Source organism: Anabrus simplex, chromosome 10 (assembly GCF_040414725.1).
Source record: "Anabrus simplex isolate iqAnaSimp1 chromosome 10, ASM4041472v1, whole genome shotgun sequence".
In the NCBI taxonomy this organism is placed as follows: domain Eukaryota; kingdom Metazoa; phylum Arthropoda; class Insecta; order Orthoptera; family Tettigoniidae; genus Anabrus; species Anabrus simplex.
The window spans coordinates 95,882,826-95,900,117 of record NC_090274.1 but is presented as its reverse complement, the minus strand read 5'-3'; the positions used below and the strand labels follow the sequence as shown (position 1 = coordinate 95,900,117).

Below are 17,292 nucleotides of genomic sequence, written 5' to 3'. Positions count from 1 at the left end.
ACCTACACCGTCCAAAATCTTTCTGATGTACAAAGGTAATAAATATGGTATATCTAGGGAGTAATACAGGAACATTGTACTGAAATCAAACGCTGGTTAGAGAAAGCATAGTCCATCCTCATTAACATGTGGCAACTCCTATCCTGAAATGATCACAGAATAAAACTCCAAATGAAAATAACAAAGTGCTGTGTCCTTTCCACCCTACTATATACTGTAGAGCCCTATGTATTTTACTACCCACAGAAGAGAGAATCCAAACTTTCAAGATGTTGATATATAATGGCAAATTATGTAATTACTACGGGTTATTTTCATTGTAGCACCAATGGAGATAGGTCTTATGCCGACAAAAGAATAGGAAAGGGCTAGGAGTAGAAAGGAAGCAGCAGTGGCCTCAATTAAGACACAAACCAGCATATTAATGCTGTAAAAATGGGAAAGGATAAAAACCCTCTTCAGGGCTGCCGACAGTGGGGTTTCCCACACAATGAGCTGTCGACATGAGCTTATTAAGACAATTTAACTCAAGAGACTGAAATACGTGTATCAGATGATGGGACTCCTAAAAAGGATAGTCTGTTACAAGTAATATTTTGAGGAAAACATTTTGAGCAAAAGAAGACTTAGAAGAAGATGGACATCTCGGATCAACATTTTGAAGAAATGGTTTGGAGCTTTTTGGCACATGACAAACGGAAGATAGCCATGCTCGTAGCCTAAATTCGGTTAGGATAAGGTAGCAGTAATAGTGAAGAAACCAGCCACCAGATGCCATGCGGCATAAAATTTAGTACATGAAGAAAAATGAAAACCATTTCAAAATATTGGAAATTTCACTATACATCTTTCCAAAGATCTTCAAAATGTCTACTTTAAAATGAGGAATAGCTCAATTAGGCCTATTTTACAGTTTGTTAGAATTTCCATTATCAGAAAAATGTCACCAAAATATTAATATTATATTACTTCAAATGTGCTCACCTGTGTTTCTCTTGGCACTGCCAATTCTGATTTTGGTTCTCCTTTCAAATGCATCTCTTCTGATATAAAATTGTAATTGTCCTGTGGAAAAGTCAATATATTAGGCAAATTTTTCAGACACATCTGGAAATGTATTTATATACGTCGTATTTCCTAGTAATTGAAACAGTTTCAGATTCAAATCTTCATTATCATTTGTCAGAGAATCTCCATGTCGAGTATCCATAAGAGCATGACAACTAAGGGAGCTTCAGGAGTGCAGAAATGTCCTGTTTGAATGCTCAGAGTTATATTTGAAGAGTAGAACAATCATATAATATAAAACCTCCCAAAATAACACTGAATGATCAGGAAAATGTACAGACATACTACAAATAATCTGCTCATTATAAACAAACCAATTCTGAAAAATTAAGAACTTCACAATTTATCACTGTTATCTTTCACATCCTGTACCAGAAAATACAACTCAGCAGGAAAATGTATCTTGCATATTTCCTCTTGTATATGAAGTGCTCAGCCTGAAGGCAGGGACAGTCCTAAACAGCACTACATCAGCTGAGATAGAGAGCTAGGTGTCACTAAGGAGGCAAACTAAGGAAATGAAGAGTAAGGTAGTCTTCCATTGCTTTCCTCTTCCAGCCAGACAGTGGTGTTACATACCAGTCTCTCATGTTCACTTAAATGTACACACAGACAAGCTATACAAACATCAATTTCACACCTGTTCCTATAGGATCTGGCTGTGTTAGGTATGGTGTTACACATGCTGCTCATATCTCAGTCACTTTCATATCGTAAGAGCCAAGGATGAGAGTGAGACCCAAATTACAATTGACAAACTTGTTCTGGGCAACAGGCATTGAGCACAAAGTATCTCACCAGAGATGGATTAGGGCAGGCCAACTCATATTGGAAGTCATAACCCCAAACTAACATGAACCTTACAAACAATTATTGCTACAGGTTATCTACAAAGTCACAGAGGGCCTGTATGTTTGACATCAGTGCTCCGAAGGGATGGGAAAGTGCTAAGAGTGGAAAGGAAGTGACAGTAGCCGTAATTAAGGAACAGCCACAACATTTGCCTGGCCTGAAAACAGGAAACCACTGAAAACCACCTTAAGGGTTGCCTGCAGTGCGTTTGATCCTCTATTTCCCAAATACAAGCTCACAGCGGTATGACCCTAACCGCATGGCCACTTGGTCAATTTAGATATATTGTGCATTGTGACAGGACTTCATATGAATTAAGAAGCAAGAGGTCAGATTGTTGTCCCAATTTTGTTTTAACTAAATGTTACTGAATCATAACTGACATTGCTCTTGCAATTCCTGTTTGATATTAAACCTGCATGTTTAAACAGTGGAAGTAGTGTGAGATAGAGTTATTATTCATTTGATCATGTTTCTGATTTCCCTTTTTAAAAACCAAGGAATTAACTCAACAATGGCTTGTGAGGATGAAAAGAGACAACTTGTATCCCACCCAATAAAATAATATATGTTTTGCACACATCGAAGTTAAGTACATGTATCAAACGACCAGTGGCTATCACCGCCAAACATGACATGGTTCTAAGCATTTTATTTTCCCTCACATTTGCAAACAAAGAAAATAGAGTGCTCACTGCCAATAAAACAGAACCAAGAAAACCCACCACAGGCAACCTGTTAAATTTAAAGTACTTGAAGTGGGGACTATTAAATAGTTTTAAATTATCTTTTCCTAACCATTTGCTGCTCCTATTTATCATGCAATTTAAAATTGTAGTGATCTGGGTGACAGTGTTTTAAAATTGTTTTAATTTTATTTTTTAAATCACCAAACCTATGACCAAAAATACAGCTTTTGTCCCATCCCTAAGAAATTAAAGCAACAATTGATGCAGGCTACCAGGAAAAATAAAATGGCTGAAATCATAGCAAAGCAAACAAAGGGGAACAGGAGGAAAGTCTTCCATCAGCAAGAAATCACTGAAGGTCTTCACAAGAAACATAATGATTTATGTTCTGGGCAGCTATTTCCAAGAGGTGATCCAAAACCTTGCCAGGCTTCAGGCCAACTCAAACCATGCATCAATATCCCCAGCATCCTTATTGTTACCGGTACCTAAGAAATATTTACACCACCACATCTTCAAAATGTTTGTCACTAGGCAACATCTATTGATGGCAGTCCAGGTTTTACAGAGGAGAGTTTTTAAAATAAAGGAAAAACTTGATGTGGGACAATAAACAGTTTTGTCTCTGTGTTGACTTGGGTCAGGGATATTTACACTGGTGAGTATGAAGTGGTTAAGGAAGTATTAGACTTTATGGTGGCAACACTGAATAGGAGCTCAAAAATACCAGTGAGTGGATGAATCATATAGTCAGCAGCTGTGATGAGATTGTGACTAATAGCCTTAGGAATGCAGTTTGTTGGATTGAACTCCCAGTGTTCTTTTCCACACCCAGCAGAGTTTGAGCTAAAGGCATTAACTATCCTTGATGCTGCTCACGATATAAAACTTGCAATGAATTCCCTACCAGGAAAGCAGGTTCTCGAAGATGGTAGTGCTCCAGACCAAGAAAATATTAGTGAGGTTTGTACTATTACAGGAAGTGAAAGGCTTGCACACTGGTCAGAGATTAAGGAGAAAGAATATAGAGGGGGTGAGACAGAAGATAAACATTTCCTTACGTCCATAAACCTTCAGTAATTCTGTGGCTGATACCCTTAAATTTTGCAGTGATCTATGTCTTGAAGTGTTTACTGATTCTGAAAGTACCATTCAGTTTGCAATGTTCCTAAATCCTGCGTTTGATTTATTAATTTCATGCCATCTTACACGTAAGTGAACCAAGGCTGCAAACAGATATTCCAACGATGCCAAAATCTGTACTGATATTGAAAAATGCATAGGTTATCCTAATAATATTATGTTAAATGATGGTTTGTCCCTCTGTAACTAAGAAAATAACTGCAATGAATGGTCCCATTTCTGATTTGTTAAGTGTGCTAGGTTTTGCAGAAATATGTCTGGAGAGAGGATTCTGTACTAAGATAAATTCTCACATGGAGTTTTTTTTTTGCTAGGGGCTTTACGTCGCGCCGACACAGATAGGTCTTATGGCGACGATGGGATAGGAAAGGCCTAGGAGTTGGAAGGAAGCGGTCGTGGCCTTAATTAAGGTACAGCCCCAGCATTTGCCTGGTGTGAAAATGGGAAACCACGGAAAACCATTTTCAGGGCTGCCGATAGTGGGATTCGAACCTACTATCTCCCGGATGCAAGCTCACAGCCGCGTGCCTCTACGCGCACGGCCAACTCGCCCGGTCACATGGAGTTTAAGCCTGGATCACATTGAATTCATCCTCTCTTGTGTGAGGAACAGAGATGGATACAAAATTCTGGTCAAATCAAAGCTGCATAGAGGAAATGTCTAAATGGTCAGATTGTCCGGCTCCATGGCTAAATGGTTAGTGTGCTGGCCTTTGGTCTCAGGGGTAACGGGTTAAATCCCTGGCAGGGTCGGAAATTTTAATCATAATTGGTTAATTTCGCTGGCATGGAGGGGGGGTGTATGTGTCGTCTTCATCATCATTTCATCCTCATCAAGACGCCCAGGTCACCTAAGGGCAACAAATCAAATGATCTGCATCTGGCAAGCCGAACCTGTCCTCGGACACACCCAACACTAAGAGCCATACGACATTTGACCTTTTTTTACTGGTCAGGTCGACCCATCTTGTAATTCCAATATGCGTTTTTGAAAGGTACTGTTTTATTGAACCCTGGTCTTGTACAATCAATTCAACAAGAAATTGATTTTGACAGACTTGATCAAGATTAAGTCATCAAATATGTAGTCCTTTCCTTATATAGTGAATATGTTGATTATATTGCAAGCAGTGTGTAAAGTATTAAGAGATAAGAATTTCATAGTATTCCATATTGTGGTAAGTTCACTATTAGCTTACGTTAAAAGAAGATATATGATGGTTCAATCTTTCAATACTATTAAAATGGTAAACATAATTTTTTACATTCTTACTTAATTATAATTGCTACTGGTTTCGACAATTATTCTTGGTCATCATCAACCAATCAAAAATAAGTACAAAAGACAATGCACAGGCAAATAAAATGCAAAGTTTAAATAATTCCGTCAGTTGCTGTTTGTGAAGCACTAAATCACTTTAGGGAGCACTGTGTCTGTTGGAAATTCAATGTTACAAAGAATTCTAGGATCAAATAAATATTTTTAGTTGTAGTTCATGAGGCACTATATAATTTTAGGGATCAGCACTGCATGTTGATAGTTCCAAATTCATAAAGAGTTGGAAATCAAATATGTACATGTAGTACAGAGCAAGTTCTTGAAGAGTAGCAAGACATATATGCAGATCGGCACTGTGCTTCATGAACCACAACTAAAAATACATATTTGATCCTAGACTTCTTCATAACATTGAATTTCCAACACACACAGTGCACCCTAAAGTATTATGGTGTTTTTAAACAGCATCTGGTGGAATTTCTTAAACTGTGCATTTTGTTTACCTGTGCCTTGTCTTTTATACTTATTTGTGATCGGCTGATGACGACCAAGAATAATGCTCAAAAAGACCGGTACCAATTATAACTAAGTAGGAATGTAAAAAATTACATTTCTTATTTTAATAGTATTGAAAGGTTGAAGCATCATATAACTTCTTTTTAATTTAATAGTGTGTACAACATATCTCTAAATCAATTAAATATGTGCAGTATTTGCATCTTTTGCAGTGTTGCATAATATCAGCTTCATATCCGTACTGGCAGTACTGAATTATACACCTACAAAACTTTATGACATCCTCCTAACCAACACAAACTTCCAGGTAACTTCACTGATAAATTCAGGCCATGCTGCCAATAGGGCCACACTAATGCAGTTCATATCCTTATTGAATACGAGGATCCAACAGAGTCCTATAAAGGTATACTTCCTTTGTAGTGCACAAGCACTGACACATGTGGATTGGTGCAGTGTAATGAGTCTACATGAAACACATCCTTTTCTTATCATCATGGTTGAGATGCACAGTATGGAAGATATGACACAGTTATTGTTCTTTGCCTCAGTGCTTAGACATTCATGTTTTTCTATAGGTGTCAGTTCAAAAAATCTGCAACAGGCCACAATTATTATTATTATTATTATTATTATTTTAAATATTCTGAATGGCTAAATTAAGATGAGAAGGACCATTCCTAGAAAATTTTCTTTCATTCTTATTCTAATAACAAAAATATTCCTTAATGGGGCTGACTGATCAAAACTCACCATCAAGGAGGTGAACGAAGAGTGAACCAACACTCAGATCAGATAGCAATGTTGTATATCATGTAATAAGGCAATAAACTGATGATTGTGTGTAAGAATGCATTCAGTATTTTGTACTGCATAACGAATAGAGGAATCTTCCAGGTAACTTCAACCCATATTGCCAATAGTGGCAAACACAGACACTGCGCAAATGCAATTGTTATCCATGAGCACATCAAGAATTATCCTGTTAAAGTAATAGATACATACATACATATTATAGACTGTTATTCCTTCTGGTATTCAGTCTGCAAGCCTCTGTAAATATACTAATCACCACAACAATTCCCTATTTCTAACTAGTTCTATATCTCATATTTTCAAATCATTAGAAACTGAGTCTAATCTACCTTCGCCTTGGTCTCCCTGTATTCCTCTTACCCTCCATGACCGACTCCATCATTCTCCTAGGTAACCTATCCTGCTCCATTTGCCTCACATGACCCCAGCATGATTCGTTCATGACTACTGCTCCATCCATTGAATTCAATCCTAACTTAGCCTTTATTTCCTCATAACAACTACCCTCCAGCCATGGTTCCCACCTGTTTTTACCAACAATCATTCTTGCTACTTTCATGTCTGTTACTTCTAAGTTGTGAATACGTTATCCTGAGTCCAACGAGCTTTCACTCACGTAAAGCAAAGTTGGTCTGAAAACACACCTATGTAAAGGTAGTTTCATCCAGAAGCTGCCTTCATTCTTCCAGAATACTGTTGATTGCAACTGTGAGCGGACTGCATTAGTTTGATTCAAGTTCACTTACTATATTACCAGCCTGGGAGTATACACATCCTAAATATTTTAAATTATCTACATGTTCCTACTTCATATCCCCAATCTGACATTCAGTTATCTTGGATGTCTTACCTACTGACTTAGAAAGGCTAATTTTCATACCATACTCATTGCAGCTATTTTCAAGTTACAAGACAGCAGACTGCAGGATTTAATAAAAAATCTGCCGTTAAGATAAAGTTGTCAGCATACGCAGATTGCTTACTAAATTTTCACCTTCCTGTAAATTTATACTTTTTAGCAGATGATCTATGTAAACTACAAACAAAATATTCCAAGATTCTGGCGAATAGAGAAAATGTGATCCTGACAGCCCTTTGTGGCCTGAAACCACACTGCCCTTCATTCTACTTCCTATGAACCACTGATCTCAACCTCTCTTCTAAGATGGCAGTGAAAACCTTGCCAGATATACTGATTACCAAGATACCTTCTTAATAGGTGCAATCCTTCCTCCTTGCCTGCTTATAGGTAGGTGCAATTACAGCATTCATCCAATATAAAGGTACCTTAATAACACTCCATGATGATCTTATTTTATGAAGCCATTTCAACCCTTCCTTCCCACTATACTTCACGATTTCAGGTCTAATTTAATTTATTCCTGCTGCTTTATGACAATGGAGTTTATCTACCATCCTTTCCAATTCCTTAAGTGTAATTTCACCAACATCATTGCCCTCTTGACAAAAGAGTTGAGAAACAATAGGGAGTGCAAGTAATATATGACACTGTGATGTTGCAGAAGAAAGACTGTGTTCCATGACTGAGAAAATTATTTGTGAGAATTAATTTGATGAGTACAATGCTGTACTGCAAGAATGTGCTGAAGATGGTATTGCTGAAGAGAGACATTATGAAGGAACTAGAGGTAAAAGCTACTTTCTACCTCATCGGGGTGTAATTAAGGACAGTGCAACAATGCGAATTAGGCCCATATTCGACGTATCCAGCTAAAGGAAAAGGGAGTTGTCTCTGAATGACTGTATGACAAAGGTACAACTTCATTGAACTTATTCCCTCTGTTATGTTCAGGTTTAGAGAGAGGCCAGTGGGTCTTGGCACTCGCATGTTACTGTTGCACTTGCGGGAAAGATTTTCGGTTATACAAGGATGAAGGAGAAGCCAGACCATGAAGTCAAGATGTGAGATGAAAAATGGCATGAAGCTAAGAAGGCAGATGCTGATTCTGGAACTCTCTCGGAAAACAGAATAAAAGATGCTATAGTATTTGAGGTGACAGGTGTAGACATTGCTGGACTCTTGATACTGAAAGTTAAAAAAAGGGGTGGGTTATGCTCTATACGTTTGCTGTGTATAGGGCAGTGCACTTGGGACTGGTCAGCAATTTCATAACGAATGGATTTTTACTGAGTTTTTGATGGTTTGTCACTTGATGAGAAAGACCAAAAGTGTCTACAACAACGGAATAAATTTCACTTGTAGAGAATTTGTTTTGAACACTGTTGACTAAAACCATACAGAAAGAGAGTCCACAATGCAGCGAATACAGTATAGGGTTAACCCTCCTACAGCAGGCTAGTGGGGTGGTTGTTGGCAAAATTGGATTCAGATAGTAAATAGTAATTTGAGATGTGTCTCAGGAGAGCTTCGCTGTATTGCAAAGAGATGACGACACTACTGTGGGAGTTAATTTCCGTCTTCTTGCCTCCTTGCCTGAGAAGCCTGAAGATGTCAACCAACTTTCACCTTCAAGTATCTTGCAAGATGATGTCTGCATGGTAATACTAGATTTAGATCAACTGGATTCTGTGAACTTAAAGGAGATTTTGATTTCTAATACAGTTGTAACAAGCTCTTGAGAAGAGTACCTACGACAGTTGAACCAGAAAGAGAATAAGAGGTATATAAACACTGGAGAAGGCGATGTGGTACTGGTTGCAGCTAATGGGAAGAACTGGATCGAATGGCCATTAACTAGGGTGCTGGAAGTGTATTGTGGGAAAGAGTTGGAAGATTTGTGAGGTTGAAAATATTGTCACATGAGATGAGTAGTACACATCAGTGACTTCTGAAACTGCAAAAGAGGATGCTGACAATTGTCCCAATAGCTTTCACTCTAATGAACAGTCTGACTCAAAGTGGTATAATGACAGTATGTTTACTGTTTAATGTTAATATAAAAACTGATTAAATGTAAGTGATTTACAATAAATATGAAGTTCCTCTCAGGTAGAAAGAAAATTTCTCACAGGCTATGTGCTTTAGGAATTAAGACTGTAAGGCAGCCTGAAAAGATATCTCCCTCATTAATCCTCTTATCAAAATAGTGTACCTGAGCAGAAAGTTTTAAGCTAAAAAATATTTAGGTATCATTATTACACCTGAAATGGATAATTAAAAGAAAATGCTGCCAAAATAATCAATATAGTTGTTAGAGTTTATAAATATAGATTACAGTCATTACTAATATGCATGGCTCATTAGTCCATGGACTAGAATGATGCAGGGTTCCATGTCAATTTATCCTGTCCTACCAGCTTCTTCTCTAACTAGTGCAGTGTTTTCCCCAGAAATTTTATCAGCCGGGTATCAGGAACGAGTGGCTAGGTGGGGAATACTATGTAAAAAAACGGATATGAAAAAAATGTCAATTTATTCCCCTCATGGCATTCATATTAACAGACAGGTAACAGTAACTGCAAAATTGAACTATTTTAGTATATTTACCCTGAACAAGACAACAGAGGATTATGAACTTCTAGAGTTCTACTGCTCATTCATAACCATTCAATACTGGGGATTATTATTCCATTGCTGCGGATGACCATACGGGTTTGTGGCATCATTCAAAACCTGTAAATATTTAAACTCTGATGTAGTTATGATGAAAATAATGATTGATCATTTAACTAAGGAGTTTTACAGTATGACATTAGTGCATATCTAGGTAATGTTAGCTGGGCAGTCTGTAAACATGGCAGGGCACCTTACCCATTAAGAGGTCTTAGGGATAGCACTGTAGTTGAACTAATATTTACTATAATTCTTTTATCACACTAAAATCATGGCCTGTCTTATCACTCGAAACCATTAAACTTGCTCCTAAACTAAATTAATGAAATCCTGCAGGAATTTGTTCCTAAAAAGATAACAATAAGGTAACATTCCTAGAGTTGTGCTAGATTTCGTAGAACATTAATGAAGCTGGCCCCACACTAAGTTTCAGGTACTGATATCTCAAATTCATTGGTAATCTTACTGGGGCCTTGTAGGTACTCATTTTAAAGAATAGGAACTGCTCAGTTAATTTACACTGACAATAATTAGTGTTATGTAACCAATCATGAAATTATCCAAGGGGGAAAATAATGAATACATGGTTCCAATGCCAACAACTAACCACTATTTCCAATAACAACGAATGACATCCAACACATAATATACTACGGGTGATGGTTTGGTCTACCCTGAAAAAATATTACCAGTTTTGAATTTTGTACAATTATTTCACTTGTACATGCTTTGGGAGCCCCAACTCACTTCATCAGCGATTTCTACATCATAAATCAATATTCACCATATCTTAAGGTCTAACCTTTATTCATCTATGCATAAGACATCATCAATATATACCACTATTTATAATGCACACATAATGACCATTTCTTGTTTGTTATAATGGACCACTTAAAAACATAATGGAACACTTATGAAACATTTATGAAAAATTTAGCTGGTTATTCTTATGTTATGTAACACTTTAAAACATGTTTTAAAACACCAGATTGTTTCCTTAGAAAAATTATTCAGTGATCAAATGTTTCTTGCTACTGTTTGTTCTGTTGTAGCCCACTTAACCATAGGCCTATTAAAAATTAACTATTATAGTACCAAAGTTAACATTTTTACCTTGTGATTCTTCAAACACCTTCTAGAATCAACAGGTTTACCACTGAATTATTTGACTCCTTACGATCTAAACATGTAATTCATTATATCATTTTAGATGGAACCCATCTATGTTGGTGTTGGGCTGGAATTTCAACAGAGGCGATCAAACCTCCCATCATATCCTTGAATTTGTGGCAATTATTTGCTCTTCTTATTGTAAATTATCGAAGCGGAGGAAGACTACCCGCTCACCAGCCTAACACTTATTGATTCAATGTCATGCAAACTAGCTTTAAATGTTTTTAAAACACTAAGATGACAGAAATCATTCCCGCAAGAGGCTAATGTATTTGAGCACTTTAATACCATCAGGGTGAAAAAGGATTTAATATACCAACTTGAAAACAGAAGTCAAGCCCTCTACAATCTGAGTTTCTGAGACTGCCATTTTTCCTGACAAGAGCTACAAAGCAAACAGAGATGAAGAGAAACCCACTTCTTCATCAGCTTTCAGACATGATGTGCCTAATCAAATTCTGCATTTGTGTAATCATAAAAAATATACTTAGTCAATTTGAGATAAGTATTACAAACATATATGTGCCTCAAGAATAGACAGCAAGATACTCATACATCTCCTGAACAGATAAAAGTAGAGTTATGTAACCAGTCAAACGCAGACGACTGCTAAAAGTTTAAATGCAATCACTACAAAGTTACCTGGAATGATACTTACACATGAAGTATTTGAAGTTTCCTCAAAGCAGATTGGTTCCTCTTTGATCTTTACTTCAAAGTCCATTTTAAATAGCATGTGAAGGTATAGATGGTTCTAGGATGTAGATTGCTTCCACAGAGCTTGCACTGAAACATGAGCAACAAACATTATTATTGCTGTTTTCTCGTCGAGTCTGTAGTTTTAGATGACTGTTGATACTGTGCTCATAGCCACAGAACCTCCAGTTTTACCTCGAGACTGAATGTTAGGGATAAACAATTTCAATGAAAGAATATCCCACACCCACAGAATGGGATTAATTTGCACAATACTTCTGAAAAGCCTGTGACTCCGCAACTTACATATATCGCCCACTACACTCAGAGTCTAGACTGGTTTGATGTACCTTCTTTTTTTTTGTTTAAGACTTGTTTACATCACACTGACACAGATAGGATTTATGGCATTATGGCTAGGAGTGGGAAGCAAGTGTCTGTGGCCTTGAGTAAGATAGAGTCCCAACATTTATTTGATGTAAACATGGGAAAAAGAAAACTGTCTCAAGGGCTGCAACTTCCTTCCCACTCTTAGTCCTTTCCTATCCCATCATTACCATAAGTCCTATCTGTGTCAGTGCCATTTAAAGCCAATTGTAACAAAATAAAAAAGAAATTCTACAGACAAACATTCAAAACTATTAATTTCTTGCTCAACTTGCAGGTCAAATGATCCGCATTAAGCCACTGTGAAGACACATTCCCAGTGCCCTGTCCCTCCGCTAGCTCCATTGGTTGTGTACATTTTGCACTGCTCAATATAAACCTCACTCTCTTTACACTAGAGTCCAGCGGTGATTCAGATACAATATAAAATCTGAAAGTCACCATTAGGAATGTTCTGATAGTGTACATTCAAGTTTTGTTTTCAACCTACAAACCTTCGGATAGTAAGTGGTGAGCCCAGTCTAACTCATAAAACTTACAAATTATGTAAATAATCCTGGATGTTAATGACAATTGTGGGTAAGCCCTGTGCCTTATGTATTTAAATAAGCCAGTTTCTTACATAGATATAGCCATAGTTCTTCCCTTGACGCACAGTATTTACTGGGGCTAGCAGCCTATTTACGATCTACCATATAATATGTTGAATTCAGTAGCAGTTTAGCCAGATTTCTTATTGACCAAACAAATTATTTGATAGACGATAGCCAGGTAATCAATGGCAACTTCATCTAAAAAGTTGCAAATTTTTTTTTTTTTTTTCTATTTGCTTTACATCACACCGACACAAATATGTCTTATGACGATGATGGGATGGGAAAGGCCTAGGAATTTGAAGGAAGCGGCCATGGCCTTAATTAAGGTACAGCCCCAGCATTTGCCTGGTGTGAAAATGGGAAGCCACGGAAAACCATCTTCAGGACTGCCGACAGTGGGGTTCGAACCCACTATCTCCCGATTACTAGATACTAGCCGTACTTAAGCGACTGCAGCTATCGAGCTCGGTCTAAAAAGTTGCAACCAATACTGATTATGCTACAATGTATACTGTATGTCCATTACAACAAACAGTATCGAACTGGCTATGAACTACTTTGTTACAACAAAGAGATCCAAACTGGTTATGAACTCCTTCGTTACAACACTTCCGTACTGGCTATAAACTATTTTGTTACAAAAAACGGTTCTGAACTGCCTGTAAACTACTACATTACAACAAACAGTTCCAAACTGGCTATGAACTCCTTCAAAATTATCTTAATGAGCATGCATGAATCAGAATGCTTCCAGAACTGATTGTTAATAATGTTTGATTGAGTTAGTAAATGGCATTTGTGAACTGTATCAACGCCATCTACGAACTGTTACAAAATATTAAACAATGGATGATGGAAGACCTCACTATTCCAATGAGAAGTACTGTATGTAGTCACACCATTTACTGGTCAAATCAAATGTGCATGTATAGAACATGCAGTCCCTGATATTGAATGCACACTACTGGCATGGGCTCTTGAAATGGTTCTGAATGTAGTTAGATGAATATGAATTCAGAACTCAAAAAGCTGAAGCAGTTCTGAATTTCTGTTGGAACAGCATGTACACTGGCACAAAAAATCATTAGCACAGTCACATTTTTGCATACAATACAAATGTATAAATACTAGGAACATTATATGTATACCATTAACCCTTACTCAATAAAGGAAATAATTTGTGTATTCAACTATTTTCTAAACACAACATAAACACATGTAATCTATTAAATCAGTGTTTTCACCTGCACAAAGAGGTATTGGCACACTGGACGTCGTTTGTTATTGAGCTTTACAGACAATGCCGCACAAAGCAGATTTGTGCAATCGGAGTTGACAATAATTCAGTTCAGTCACTTGCCTGACACCGGTGTATGGGTCATTCACTTGTCACGAAGAATCAGACAGCAAAGGAGTATTCTGTGTCATTCCGCACCAAAGAGGTTTTCTTGCATTTGCAGGGTTAAATTCACCATGAAATTAGTACAGAACTTTCTGTTACTTATTCAACAGTGTGGGCAATCATCATGAAGTTTCAAGAGACTGCTGCAACAGACAATAAACGCAGATCTGGACGTCCAAGAGTTCTTACATGTAGGGAGCGTCGAATCATTGTTCGTCTTGCATTAAAAGTCCTTTAAAATGCAGGGTCGATTGTATCGGACATCCAGTCAATGTCCAAAAAACAGGTCAGTACTCAAACTATTAGGAATGTTTTGAACGCAGCTGATATTCATGGGAGATCTCCCAGAAGGAAACCATTATTTTGGAAATTAATCGAAGAAAACACTTCCAGTTCGCCAAAGACTAAGAGAATAAATCGACTGCATTTTGGAATTCTGTGGTATTTACTGACGAATCAAAGTTTAACTTGTTTGGATCTGATGAAAATGTAAACGTGTGGTGCAAACCATGTACAGAGCTCCAATCACAACATGCCCTACCAAGAGTAAAACATGGGGGAGGAAGCATAGTGGTTTGGGCATACAAGGGAACTTCCGGTGTTGCTGACTTGGCAATTATTGAAGGTGTCTGGATCATCGTAAATACACCGATGATTTGCGAGGTCACGTATGTAGCAGTGCACAGAAACTGGGTCTTGATGGCATCTTTTACTTTCAACAAGACAACGACCCAAAATATACTCACAACTTTATATTTACTACTGTACATTTCAATAAATATATTGGTGTGTTGGCTTCACATTTATTTGTGTGCCAATACTTTTTGGTGTCAGTGTATACAACTGCGCATGAGCAGGCTACTCAGAATCTATTCGGTACCATGTTGGAACAAATTTGCATGTACTATCACTAAGAATGGTAGCTGAGATACATTTAATGTAGACAGCCTACATTCGGCTGAAAAACAGAATTATCTGCCGCTGACCTTTTATGTTTAACACGTTGAGTGCCGAGCCGATTGTAGCACACTATTCCACTGGTGCCAGGCATGTTTTTGAATTGTATTCCGCTGGTGCCAAAGCAATTGTACACGTTGTAGTCTGTTTATATAATCTTGGGATGTATTTATATGATGTAATAAGTAAATTTTATCTCACCATACCATGGTCATGTGTGACGCCATATGGTGTCACATCAATTTTTTTGGAAAGATAAAATATAGCGTGACGCCATATGGCGTCACAGAATTTTTTGTCATGGAATGTGTAATACGAATTTCAAATACGGGATATTTATTTGCTAATTCAAATTAACGCAATATTTATGAAAACCTAGTAAAATGCAAAACAAGTACTTATATTACATTACATATTGTTGTAAACAGTTTTCTGATAACTCTAAACAATGAAAATATGCGTCTCGGCACGCCCGAGTTCTTGTTACTCGTAATTTTTCAAACCTTATTGGCATCGTTGTTCTAACATCGTCCTTTGTACACTTGTTTCATGTGCTATTTTCGTATTTACGTTTTGCACATCTAATCGGGAAGTTAAGGTGAGCGCGCTAACTATACGCTACCTGGCTGCTAGCGCAGCTCGACGCAGCCCGGTTGGTTCACGTCTGCTGCTTCGCTCCTCCCTACCTCTCCGCCACACCCCAATACTCCCGCGGGACTTCTAATTTTATGACTATTTATTTGCTCAATTTTGGCGTTTAAACTTGCGCTGGGTACATGCAGTTTTCACCTTAGCATTCTACTGCCTCACACGAATATTCCTACCAAATTTCAACCGAATCCGAGTGTAACACATGTATGTGTTCCCTCGTAATATTATTACCAATATCTTCTATTTGTTATATTTTTGCACAACTATATAAACTGAGTGATAATACGTACGTAAACGAGGAATAAACAATGCCTGGCGCGCTTTCACCTGTGACAATGACCACTGGCCAGTCAGTGGCTTCGGAAGAATACTGTTGCGCCACATGGTGGCATAGAGTAAAAATACGTAGGTGGAATAGACCCTGAAGTTCGCCCTTTCACGTAGCACCAATTTTACGCGCATTGATGTCACAGGTGATTATCTATGGTGTATCGCCTGAAACTCAACTGTGCCGCCATATGGCGTCACGCCAAATCTGATTTCAAGAACGGTGTGCCGCCATATGGCGTCACGCCATCTCAAATTTGAAGACCACCGTGACGCCATATGGCGGCACGTGGCACCCAACGTGTTAAATACGAACTGATCAATAAAGCTTACCTTATTTCCTATCACGTAAAGTACGATATAAAGTTCCTTATGGAGATGTGCAAGTCTGATACTCCTTTGGACAGAGTGTATAACGTAAGAAACTGTAATTACCTGATGTAGAAATTCTTAAATGAAACAGAACAATCTACACAATAAACCTGCAGCCGCAATATGTCCGAGATGCACAGTACATATTAAATAACGACAAGCCAACCACTTCGAAAGTAAACACGAAGGAAAGAATGGGCTCTTCACAAATTTACAACCAGGGCGTCGTTGCAAAGAGAATGAGTAAGAGATGACTCTCAACGTTATTTTTCACTTCTGTACGCAACGCCTGCGCAAAGATCGCCAGGAATTGCACACTAGCGCCTCTAGAGTGAACAGGGCTGAACTAAAATCACGGGGCGGGTGATTTAAACCGTTTAGCGCGCGGAGGGTCCGCCGGTTCTCGTCCTCCCTCCACTCTAAAAAAAATTATATTAAATATACGTTTTCGTTTTTTTAATTTCTTTTGTTTCCTTTTCTTTCTTTCTGTTACCTTCTTCTGAACTACTGCATTCTGAACAATGATACACCTGGAGAGGCTGGCCTGTGCTTTATTATTATTATTAATAATAATAATATTTTTTTGCTGGAGAAAAGAAACTTACCGGCTAGTGCTGCTTACTATAATTATTTGATTTATGGAGCTATATTTTATTTTTACTAATTCACAAAGCCATGAATGATGGGAGTGACTGGCCTTGCCTGTGCTGCTTCTTTTTGTTTCTGCTGAGGAAAAAGGAAGCTAACTCACAAAGGGAGGAAGGAAGTTACCAGAAGGTGAGTGGGATTGGCAATCCTTATCTCAGATTAAGACCTACGACAGAAATAGG

General features: G+C 37.8%; 1 protein-coding gene across 1 annotated transcript in view; it reads right to left on the bottom strand.

The window, feature by feature from the left end:
- The window catches only part of LOC136882458 (uncharacterized), a 30,123-nt gene extending 13,460 nt beyond the window's left edge, over positions 1–16,663 (bottom strand). Inside the window, exons 1-3 of the mRNA XM_068229354.1 lie at positions 16,424–16,663; positions 11,733–11,860; positions 985–1,065 (exon numbers count right to left, since the gene is read on the bottom strand). Coding sequence (XP_068085455.1) covers positions 985–1,065; positions 11,733–11,810 — 159 coding nt within the window. The 5' untranslated portion in view covers positions 11,811–11,860; positions 16,424–16,663. The remainder of the gene's footprint in view (positions 1–984; positions 1,066–11,732; positions 11,861–16,423) is intronic.
- Positions 16,664–17,292: the final 629 nt, after the last annotated feature.